Here is a 13041-nt window from a genome sequence, read left to right as displayed (position 1 = left end):
ATGCAATAAAAAATGTAAACATGTTTAGTTTTTTTAAATACATTTTTATATTTTATTTTATAATAATTCACACTATTATTGTTTTACTGCATCAAATAAATGCAGCTTTTGTGAGCAGAAGAAACGTATTTCAAAAACATTTTAAAAAATCATAATCATTCCAAACTTTTGACCAGTAGTGTACACATATTTACATATTTAAATATTTTTCTCCACATTACAGTATCAAGTGAATATTTGTGGCATTGCTGTAATGAATTCCTGTACTGTACTGCCTTTAAATGATGCTGATTCAAATGCAAACGACTGTATTACAGTAATGAGAGTCTAATGAGAATCGCCATTGAGAATAATGAAACAAATTTTGCTGTGAAAAAAGGGACCGAGCAAAACACCTCTGCAAAGGAGGAAGTGGTTGTTCGTTTCCTCTTCATCAGGCTTCTAAATATCACACCGCATGACGTCAGTTTTTCCACTGACAGACACGCATCTAAATATAATTTTATGCTTCTACCGGGGCAATAAAACAAGATCAGGGTTTTTAGGGGGGGGGCGAGCATAAGTTAGTCACCTTAATTCACACTTTACCTCATTTTATCAACTAAATATAATTTATGCACCATGCAAATCGTGAAGTATGTCAAACCTCACCTCAGTGACTCCCACATTACCTGTTTGGTGAACATTACACTATTCACTGCTTGTGAGATCATGAATAAAGCTCACATTAGATATCATTAGTCATAGATGAATCATTTAGACCATGAAGACATGATATAACATTTGCCCTTATGTGAGAACAAGGCCTCTCAACGACTGAACTACAGTGTGAACAGCAGTCATTGGCTCTCACAAGAACCTGTAACACTACATATAACCTTCATTAATCTGTCATTTAATGTTATTGAATGTTTAAATCAGTAGGTGTTGAGCATTCAAATATGATTTAATACATGAGTCATAGTTTCAAATTATTATATAATGTTGTTACAGAGTTTGGGTGAAGTTGACATGTTTATTCTTAAAAATGATCACAATTTATATAGTGTATTCTCTTTCTGTATTTTATTTTTATTTTTAATGACTATTTAAAATTTTCAACTTTAAGTTGTTGACATAAGGACCCTACAACATTTAATTTTTTTTTATGTTTTAACTTTTTTTTTTTTTACATATATTTAAAAATTTTTATATTCATTTATTTTTCAGCATTTTTATTTTATTTTTGTAATTTTAATAATTCTATTTTTTATTTGTATTTTTAAGGTGTTGACATACATAATGACCCAAAAATGTTCTTTTTTTCATAATATATTTATTCATAATTTTTATATTTTATTTTTAAACATGGTATCAAGTTTCACATTACACAAGTTTCACCTCTTTGTTTGTATTTTATTTTTAATAGCTATTTTTGCCTTTAAGGTGTTGACATAAGGAAGGACCTTACAACATTCATGATTTATTTTACATGTATTTTGTATTTATTTATTTTAATGTTTTATTTTATTTTTAAACACTGTGTCATTATTCCACTGCATTCTCACTTGTCTCTGGTCTTTTTAAACCATCTTCCGATTGCATAATTTACACATTATATTCTTTTGTGTTGCTATTTTATTTTTAATGAATATTTAAATTTTTGCCTGTAAGGTGTTGACATCATGAAGGACCCTACAACATTGACACTTTTTATTTTATTTTGCTTTTTTTTTTTAATAATGTGTACTTAATATTTTTTTAACACAATATTTATTATTTTGATGATTTTTTTATTTTCATTATATATTAAGTAAACACGGTATCACACCGCATTTCAGTGCATTCACACTCGCGTCCCGTCTCTTAATCCGCTTTCAGCGAGCTCTCTCCTGATTGGCTCTCAGTGACATCACCCTGCGCTTCCGCACCTCCCGTTTCGGGGCCGCTGTTGCTCTTCATTACCGCGTGACTAACAGCAGTGCGGAGCTCCATTGGTTCAGGCTCACGTCAGTCTGAAGTGATACTAGTGCAGACCCGCTACAAACTCCGACTACATCAGTGAAGAGAGAGCAAAGCAGGACGGGAGGAAAATGTTGCGGGTCTCCAGCGCCGGGACCGGCTGAGCGGCTCAGACTGATCGATACCTGGGACTGTGCGATAAACGCGACTCCAATGTAAGTCTGAAGAACATATTTAACTATTTAGAGTTGGTTAGTAATTGCTGAGCATTAGAGTTCATAATAGATCTATAGGATGTGTTTCATTGCAGGAAATGACACATTTGTCCTGAAATCAGACTTCATTTCCATGCATTGCTGTCATCAGTCATGTGTGAGGCTGAAGTTGTGATCTGGACAGATTGTGTGCTGTGCAAAGCACATCATCTGTAAATTGCATGCATTGCCACCGCATGAAATAATGATGATGTCTAGCCTCAGATGCAGAACCTTTCCATATTTCATTCCCAGCACGTCCACATGCCGTGTTTGGGAATGGGCTGTGTGCTCTTTTGAATTTAATGGGGTCAGCAATTCGCTCTCGTGCATTGAGAGTCTCATGCCATGAGAAGAATCTTATCAGATTTCCATGCAAATTCAAATGCACGCCATTCTGAAAGTTCTGCAGGTCTCCTGCCACTTGCACCTTTGCTGATTGAATATTTGGGCTGATTTGACTGTATAGTGCTCTCAGCTGAAAGCCAGTCTGCAGGTTCAGTCCGGGCCTGTGTGAGAACAGACTGTCCGCTTGACGATGCTACAGCCTCAAAAATAAAGGTTCTTTATTGGTTCCGTGAAGAATCTTTAACATTCGTGGAATCTTTCCATTCCACAAAAGGTTCTTCACAGTGGAAACGGGTTCTTTAGGTCAGTGTTTCGATGTTTGCCCCGTCTATTTCAGATCTTAGCATCTCTACAATTGTGCTGATGAGTTGTTTCAGGTGTTTTTATTATTATTATTTTAATATTTTTTTTCAATTATTTAAAATTTTATTTCAGTGCATTCACACTTTGCACCGTGGCTCTTTAAACCAGTTTCACCTAACTGTCTTCTGATTTCCTAATTTATACAGTATATTTTCTTTTTGCTTGTATTTTATTTTTTGTGACTTTTTTAATGTTTGCCTTTTAAGTTGTTGACATAATAAAGGACACTACAAAATGCATTTTATTTATTTTTTATTTTATCATTTTATTTTATTTTTAAAGTAAGTAAATTGTTTATAAAATAAAAAGTTTATTTATTAAATTTTTTTTAAACAGTATCATTATTTCAGTGCATTCACACTTGTGCCTGGCCTCTTTAAAACCCTTTCATTGACTTCTGATTGCCTAATTTATACAGTATATTTTCTTTCTGTTTGTATTTTATTCTTAATGACTATTAAAATTTTATGAAGGACCACACGTAACTTTACAGCATTGATATATTTTATTTTGATTTCTTTTGATTTGATCAGTTTTAATTAATTTTAATTTAAATTTTTTTTATGTTATTTTAATTTTTGCCTTCTAAGGTATTGGCATAATACGACATTAATATTTCATCTTAATTGAATTGTTTGTTTGTTTATTTATTTATTTATTTAAGTACATTAGCATAATTTTGTGTAGTGTCGGTGTGCCTCCAGATTGTTTTTTTTCCCCTTGAAATGATCTGCACACGGTTCTTTTAAGAACTGGCACCTGAAAGGTTCATTTCAAATTCATCTGTGATTCTCGTGTGTTTCTCAGTGAGCAGCTTGCGACCGAGTGGACATCTGAGTTCTCCGTGGTGTGCCAGCCCTCTGTGGTCTCTCCATGCCTCCTTCTCCTCTAGACGACAGAATTGTGGTGGCGCTGCCAAGGCCTATACGACCTCAGGAACTCCGACTCCGCCTGGACACCAGCTACCTGGAAGCCACCGTGGGCACCGTCGGTCAGTCGACGGTCATCAGCAGCACCACCGTGGTGAAGATCCAGGCGACCAAGCTTTCGTATATGCCCTCGTCCAGCGGCTCCACGCGCTCGCTGACGTGTGGATGCAGCAGTGCCAGCTGTTGCACGGTGACCACCTACGAGAAGGACGGCCAGGTCAGTGCCAGCAGCCCCAACTTGAACTCCGGAGTGGGCTATGGCGTCCCAACGGTGGGCCACGGCGAGGCCTACAGCGCGCCCAGTCTCACCTCCAGCCTGACCAGGGGCGGCATGCGGGTCATCCACCCCAACGAGTTGGCCAAAAAGCTGACGCATTGCCCCCTGGGCCACCCGGTCGGGCCGGTGCCCGTCATCATCGACTGTCGGCCCTTCATGGAGTTTAACAAGAGCCACATCCGGGGCGCCGTGCACATCAACTGCTCGGACAAGATCAGTCGCCGACGGCTCCAGCAGGGCAAGATCACCGTCCTGGACCTCATCTCCTGCCGGCAGAGCAAGGACTCCTTCAAGGGGATTTTTTCCAAAGAGCTGGTGGTGTACGACGAAAGCACGGTGGACCCGGGCCGCTTGACGCCGTCTCAGCCTCTGCAAGTGGTTCTGGAGTCGCTGCGGAGGGAAGGAAAGGACCCCATCGTTCTGAAAGGTACGCCTGCTTTTGAGAGTGAATGTTTGGAGATGAATGGGTTTCCAGTCTAAATAGAATGTTGAGCACACTAATTAAAATAAGGGTTCCAGAAGCTTTTTCTTAGTTCAAAGAACAATTGAAGAAATCTAAAGATTCTTTTGTGGAATGGAAAAGTTCCATGGACGTTAAAGTTTCTTGATGGAATAAATCAAATGCTTTTTCTTCTCAAATGCTTTTCCTAGGGCCGGATTCACAGAAATCTTGTTAAGAAAAAAATTTTGTGAGATAAATTCTGAAAAGAATGTTCAGTACATTCTTAAAAATAAAGGTTTCGAAAGGGGTTTTTTTTCTGAAAAGAACATTTTGATAATCTAAAGAACCTTTTTTTCACTATAAAGAGCTTTTTGTGGGATGGAAAAGTTCCATGGATGTTAAAGGTTCTTCATGGAACCAGTCAAATGCTCTTTTTATCCAACATTCAGAGTCCTGGGGTCGGATTCACATGAATCTTCTTAAAAAGATAAGTTAAGAAATTTAAGATAAATTCTAAAAAATAATGTTCAGAACACTCTTTTTCACTATATAGAGCTTTTTATGGAATGGAAAAGTTCTTCATGGAATGACAAATAAGGAAGAAGTTAAAGTGCCCCTGTTATGCTATTTGAAAGGTTCATAATTTGGTTTTGGGAGTCCACAACAACAGGTTTACAAGCATGCAAGGTCAAAAACACTTTCATTTTCTTATAATATGCGTTTAATTTGACCTTATTTCTCAACGACTCTCAAACGATTAGTTCGAAGACTGATCTTTCCAATCCCCTCCTTTGCGTGAGGCTACTCTGCTCTAATTGGTCCGAAGACCCAGTCTGTTGTGATTGGTCTACTGCGTACAGCGACTTATCAATAATACATCCTATTATAATAATAATAGTGCTCCACTCTGTTCTAAAAAGAAAGAATCAGAGGGGAAAAAGTAGTTTTAAACTTATTTCAGTGAACTGGACCCACAGCTTGCCAGTAAAGACCCAAACAATAGTGGTACTGTATATGCGTTAGCCGAACACTGCAGTTTATGGGCGTCAGAACCATTGTATGTGGGTGAGACAAGACCCATCCACTTTTTAAGACCAACGATATTGGACCCGCTCACTTTTACCGTATTATAATAATAATAGTGCTCCACTCTGTTCTAAAAAGAAAGAATCAGAGGGGAAAAAGTAGTTTTAAACTTATTTCAGTGAACTGTAACAACCCAAACAATAGTGGTACTGTATATGCGTTAGCCGAACACTGCAGTTTATGGGCGTCAGAACCATTGTATGTGGGTGAGACAAGACCCATCCACTTTTTAAGACCAACGATATTGGACCCGCTCACTTTTACCATCTCAGCGCATATGTCTGTTCACTTTTCAGAGCGCCGTCAGTCAAATCCGTTCCACTTGAAGAATGCCCTAATAAATTAAACTCCATTCTGCATTTTAGCTACAGCCTTGCCTTCCTCAAATCCATTCCAGTACATTTTTTCTGGACCCACCCACCCACTTTTTTTTTTTTTTGCTGCTGACGCCCATGCTGCAATTTGTAAAACAACATATTGCTCCATCCGTTATCATGACTCCAAGTAATAAGAAAGACAGACATTCTATAATAATCGACACATTTCTAGACAATAGCGGCCCACAGCTGATTTGCAGGACATTCTGTTGACATTACGTCGAGCTACAGCGTTTGAGGGGGTTCAAGTTTTCTCGGGTTGTCCACGCAGAACGTAGGCAAGCATTATGCAAATGTATTAACTTTTGAGAGACAATAACTTTATTTATGACGCACTTTCAGCTTCACAACTTTGCAGACACTCACATACAGCTGCATTACACACTGCATGAAAGGTAAGTTTCAGAAATCCATAAGAGTGGCACTTTAAGAAATTCTAAAAAGAATGTTCAGTACACTCTTAAAAATAAAGGCTCCAAAAGGTTTATTTTTTTCTTAAAAGATCCCTTTTTCTTAGTCCATTTTCAAATGTTTCTTAGAAAATTTTAGTTATCTAAAGAATAACTAACTAACTAACTAATTCTATTGTTAACATCCCATGGATGTTAAAGTTTCTTCGATGCCCATAAAGAATCTCTGCTTTTAAGTGTAAATGCACTTTTAGAAAAACTCTTCAGATGTTTCGTATGATATTAAATACACGATAAATATTTTACATAATAAGTGCATTTTTGGGCTTTAAAATGAAAAAAAAAAGTAAGATTTAAGACACGTTGGAGGCTATCCTAACTTTATTTTCCATGTTTTTATAGAAAAGTTTTGTCTTTAGAAGAATCTTGAGAAAAATACTCTTAAGAACATTTTGTATTCTCAAAAACATCTTAACTTTACTCTTAAGAAAATAAGAAGGAAGAGTGTTGATTAATATATCGTTAAGATAAATTGTAAGAATGTTCAATACATTCTGAAAAATAATGGTTCCAAAAGGGAGAACATTTTTAAATCTAAAGAACCTTTTTCCACTATAAAGAACTTATTGCGTGCGGAATGGAAAGATTCCATGGATGTTAAAGGTCCTTCATACACTCTTAAAAATAAAGGTGCTTCAAAAGGTTCTTCAAGCGATGCCATAGAAGAACCATTTTTGGTTCCACAAAGAACCATTCAGTCAAAGGTTCTTTAAAGAACCATCTCTTTCTTACCTTTTTATAATCTGAAGAACCTTCTTTCGCCACAAAGAAGCTTTTGTGAAACAGAAAGGTTCTTCAGATGTTAAAGGTTCTTTATGGAACCATTTAGACAAAAAGGTTCTTCTATGGCATCGTGAAGCACCTTTATTTTTAAGAGTGTAGAGCCATCGATACCAATAAAGAACCTTTATTTTTAAGAGTGCAGTTCTTGACAAATTCTTAAGATGTTCTCACATATTTTACATAATAAGTACATCTTATTTAGATGTAAAAACAGTCTTAACTTTACTCTTAAATTAGAAGAGAAGAAGAAAATAGCAGTTTTCATTCTTATCTCTTGTTTTGTGAATCCTCTGTCTTTTTAATTTCACCAACAGTCATTTGAGTCTTGCAGAAATAGAACTAGCTGAATTATTCATTTCTAGAAATGACTCACTATTGAGCGCCTACTTTTTGTTTCGTAGGCATTTGAACTTGTTCTGAATTACTTCTCAAACATCAGTCTGTACTTTCAAAGGTGAAGCCACCCTCTCAGACGTGTGTCTGCTTGGAGTTTTTTGGACCGTTGCTTTTGAGTAATCGGATGGGTGTTTAGTGTAATCCTGGGTTTTCTTGATGTTTCATCACAACGTCTTTTAGTCATGATTGTACTCAAAAGTTTTGGGCCAAACTTTTTTTTTAAGAAATTAATACTTTTATAATTAATACTTTAAAACTTTTTCTCAGCAAGGATGCAACAAAGTGACAGCAAAGACTTTTTTTGACATTTAAAATGGTTTTTAAATGTCATTTTAAAATGTTACAAAATAATTATATTTCAAATAAATGCTGTTCTTTTGAACTTTCTGTTCATCAAAGAATCCTGAAAAGTAAAATGTATCACGGTTTCCTCAAAAATATTGGGCAGCACAACTGTTTTCAACATTGATAATAATCAGAAATGTTTCTTGAGCAGCAGATCAGCATATTATACTGATTTCTGAAGATCATGTGACACTGAAGACTGGAGTAATGATGCTGAAAATACAGCTGCGCATCACAGGAATACATTATAATTTACATTATATTACAATAGAAAACAGATATTTTGAATTGAAATATTTTTTCACAATTTTTCTGTTTTTACTGTATTTTTAAATAAAGCCTTGGTGAGCAGAAGAGACTTAATTGTGTAATATGTAATGAACTGATTCAGCAAATGGTCAAATTATTGCATTAAGGCTAGAACAGTAGAACCGGGACTGAAATGTGCGTCAACAAACTAGCCGGACACAGTACAGTAGCTGTGTTACGTCTCCAGTTGATCACAACTTCAGGTTGTTGAAAAAGGCTTTAGGTTGTTGACTATTTGCGTCCAGGACGTCCTGCGCATGCAAGCATGTCCAGCTCCGCTCAGCTGACCTCTCGCTGCGTCGGCCATGTGCCACCGTGTGCCTGCAGCAGCTGACGGTGAATTGGGAGCTCTATTCTAGCAGCGCGCGAGTCTGTTGCCATCTTTTGCCTTGTTTGGCTGTTGTAGAGAGTCGAGGGACGAGGACAGAAGGCGTCTGTCAGCTGACGTCCACTTCATGAATCTGCTCCAAAACCTAGGCATCAAAAGTGCGTTCTTTTCCGACATGATGCCCTCAAAGTTATCTTGTTTTGGCCAAATTGTACATACTGTATGTGTTGTATATAGGATAATCCCACAGTTAGGCTGCTGCTTTAGAAGTGTAGACAGTAAGGCAGCACACTAGGTTTTGGAACGGAGCCGATATGCCAGCGCATGCACACATTAGGACTCTGTTCCAAAACCTAGTGAGCTGTCTTGCTGTCTAGTTCTAACGCAGCAGCCTGAAATGGAATCTCATAAGTGTTTGGAACGCTCTTCATAGGCTACAACATGAAAGTGTGTGTTCTGCATAGAGCACTCCTCACACAATGTGCAGAAACTCAACTCACTGTTGATTTCTATAGAGTTTGGTGTTAGCACCTTTGATGTTTCATTCAAAAAAAATTCACAAAAATCTAATCTAACAATTGAAATCACGTAATGAAACAAATGTTTTTTCAAATATATTACAATTTACTTTGTTGAATGATTAATTTAATAATATATAATGTTGTATTTTATATTATATAGTTATAATATTAGTTATATAGTTTTATATCATATTATACTCATTATTATTAATAATGCTGTAATTAATTATGGACATTACATAAATTATAAAATGGTAATTATACAATTATAAAAATATAATTATATGGTTACACTTTATTTTAAGGTGTCCTTGTTACAGTGTAATTATACATTTAAGTACTGAGTAATATTAATGAACTACATGTACTTACTATATGCATGTAACGTGTGTAGCAAGGACACCTTAAAATAAAGTGTTACCAATTATACTAATTATCATTTATAATACCTAATTTAATAATATGGGTAATGTTGCATTTTACATTATAAAGTAATATTATATTATAATGAATAATGTTATAAGTAATTATGGAGATCATATAGATTATAAAATGTAAATGTTATAGTAATTAGAATTTATAATACCTAATGCAATTATTATATAATGTTGCAATTAATTATTTTGGGTGCCGTCAGAATGAGAGCTGATAAAAACATCACAATAATCCACAGCACTCGTCCATCAGTGAACATCTGGAGAAGAGAAAAGATGAAACTAATCCAGCATTAAGACGTTTTTAACTAAAATATGAGTCCATAATCCATACACTCTAAAAAATGCTGGGTTAAATTCAAGGGTTGTCCCTAGTTAACCCAGCACTGGGTTGTATTTAACCCAGCATTTTTTAGAGTGTAATAACGCTTCCTCCAGTGAAAAAGTTCATCTCCTGTTGTCTCTCACATCAAATTCCACAGACATATTTGTTTAGAGCTGTTTTGGCTTGTAAACATGTGCTTGATCTGTGCAGATTTCTCTCCTGATTCAGAACACTTTTTCACTGGAGGAAGCGTTATTATGGATTATGGACTCATATTTGAGTTAAAAACGTCTTAATGCTGGATTAGTTTCAGCTTTTGTCTTCTCCAGATGTTAACTGATGGACTGGAGTGCTGTGGATTATTGTGATGTTTTTATCAGCTGTTTGGACTCTCATTCTGACGGCACCCATTCACTGCAGAGCATCCACTGCTGCAATGCTACATTTCTGTTTTGAAAGATTTCAGCAATAGCTTTTCAGAGCAGCCTGGATTTGAGTTCTTTTCAATTTGAGACTTTTAGAAACCGTGTCGTGGGTTTCTATAAATGAACGAGCGTTGAAGGTGCTTTCCTGCGTGCGATTCACGAGCGATTGTGTCACGCCGCAAGAACCCCCTTCACTCAATACAGTGAGATGATGTCAGTGTTTCTTCAGCAGTTGTGAATGAGAGGCAGGTTAACAGGTGCTACAGGTTTCACATTTGACTAACTGAAATTTAACAGCCTATATCTTCACACCCTGTATTCTTCTGATGTAGGTTACGGGGGAAGCGCAGATGTCCAGTATGACAAGTTCAACATTTATTATAAGGGTGTTTGCTTGTTTGCTGATGCTTGTTCTTTATCATTAGTGTTACAGCTGTTGTTTGCTCGAGGCCTCAGGTGTTTGTAGAGGTTCAACAGACTATTCTCTACACGCTATGAGAGCTCAAAACATGATTGGGAAAATGGAGATTATATTATATTAAAAAAATAAGATATAATTATACAAATTATCATTTTTAATACCTAATATATTTGAATTAATTATGGATATTATATTATAAAATAAAAATGCAGATTATATTGTAAGAAATAATTATACAAATTATCATTTTTAATACCTAATATATTTGAATTAATTATGGATATTATATTATAAAATAAAAATGCAGATTATATTGTAAGAAATAATTATACAAATTAAAATATTAATTAAAATATATGATTATATTAGGTATTAAAAGTTATAATTTGTATAATTATCTTTTACAATATAATCAATTTCCATTTTATTATATAATCTCCATAATTAAAAATATTAATTAAAATATATTATTATATTAGGTATTAAAAATTATATTATAAAATGGAAATTTAGATTGTTGTAAGAGATAATTATACAAATTATAATTTTTAATACCTAATATAATAATATATTTTCATTCATATTTTAAATTAATTATGGAGATTATATTATAAAATGGAAATTTAGATTATATTGTTAGACATAATTATACCTAATATAATAATATAGCATACAATGTAATATGATATCATATTTAATCATGTTTTAATTAATTATTGCTTTGTATAAAAGTATCTGTTAAATGCTTAAATGTATGTGTGAGGAATAGAATAAAATAGGAATAGAGATTAAATCATCAAACATACTTATACTAATTATAATTCATAACCCCTAATATAATATAATATATAATGGTGTATTTTATATTATATAGTAGTAATATAAATAATCTTTTTTATTAATTATGGAATTTATTATATTTTAAAATGGAAATGGAGATGAGATTATAATTTAAAACATAATTCTATAAATTATATTTTATAATACCTAATATAATAATAATATATAATGTTGTATTATATATTGTATAGTAATAATATATTATAATTAATAATGTTATAATTAATTATATTAATTAAAAATATTTTATGTTACAATATAATACAATATGTATTATATGTCTGGAATTTCTATGTCATATTTATGTAGTGAATTTTGACCTAATAAAGTAAGCGCTGACTGATCTCAGGAGATACTATTAATCATTCGGCATTTATATAAGACAGATCTGTAACACAATCTGGAATTTATTCAACCTGAAATGCAAATTACATGCAAATCCTTCAGTGTGTCTGTCACCTGACCACAAAAACAGGATAGGTCTCTTATGATTAGACGATACATTACGAAAAATAAATTATGGATGGAAAACATTAAAACATTGCATGGGGGCAGTCGTGTCAGACTTGTCACCCAAAGGTTTGTTTTTTATTTATTGCTTTTAATTAATGTTTCTGCATTTGTAGGAGGCCTCGCCGGTTTCCAACAGAGCCACGGTGATCTGTGCGAGCACTCTCTTCACCTGGAGGAAGGACAGGACGGCAGGACCACGGTGGGCCTGTCGGGGGCGCTACCTCATTCCCTGCCCTCCACACCGGACATCGAGAACGCAGAGCTGACGGCCATCCTCCCCTTCTTGTTCCTGGGCAACGAACGGGACGCTCAGGACCTGGAGCTCATGCAGCGGATGGACATCGGCTTCATCCTGAACGTCACCACGCACCTGCCGCTCTACCACTACGAGCTCGGCCTGTTCAAGTACAAGCGCTTACCCGCCAGCGACAGCAACAAGCAGAACCTGCGGCAGTACTTCGAGGAGGCCTTCGAGTTCACAGGTACCACAGCAGATGATTGATGCGATCAAAGGAGGATGGGGGACTCTCCTGAAACCTGTCAAGAACATGGTCGGCTCATATTTCAACCCCAAAATCTAAATTTTGCTGAAAAAAAATTAAGCCTATTTTTAGGGCTAAAATATCTTTATCTATTCATTACATATATATATATTATATATAATTTATATAATAACATAATTATAATAAAATATAATGACAGTTTGTGTAATTAGACATAAATTATAAATTAATTATGATATTACTATATAATATAAAAACAACATTATATATAATATTAGGCAATATAAATTATAATCAGTTTAAGAATGTCTTATAGTATAATAGCCATGATTTACATTTAAGCATTTAGCAGATGCTTTTATCTAAAGCGATAATTTTTTAAAACATTAATATAAAAAAAAAAAAAAGAAT

General features: G+C 34.8%; 1 protein-coding gene across 1 annotated transcript in view; it reads left to right on the top strand.

The window, feature by feature from the left end:
- The first annotated feature begins 2047 nt into the window (after positions 1 to 2047).
- Positions 2048 to 13041, top strand: part of LOC107559105 (dual specificity protein phosphatase 10-like) — a 12726-nt gene continuing 1732 nt past the window's right edge. Inside the window, exons 1-3 of the mRNA XM_016242829.1 lie at positions 2048 to 2156; positions 3714 to 4539; positions 12241 to 12609. Coding sequence (XP_016098315.1) covers positions 3780 to 4539; positions 12241 to 12609 — 1129 coding nt within the window. The 5' untranslated portion in view covers positions 2048 to 2156; positions 3714 to 3779. The remainder of the gene's footprint in view (positions 2157 to 3713; positions 4540 to 12240; positions 12610 to 13041) is intronic.

The sequence above is a fragment of the Sinocyclocheilus grahami genome, unplaced genomic scaffold (genome assembly GCF_001515645.1).
Source record: "Sinocyclocheilus grahami isolate Dianchi unplaced genomic scaffold, SAMN03320097.WGS_v1.1 scaffold674.1, whole genome shotgun sequence".
NCBI lineage: Eukaryota > Metazoa > Chordata > Actinopteri > Cypriniformes > Cyprinidae > Sinocyclocheilus > Sinocyclocheilus grahami.
This window is presented reverse-complemented; position numbering and strand designations above follow the sequence as displayed.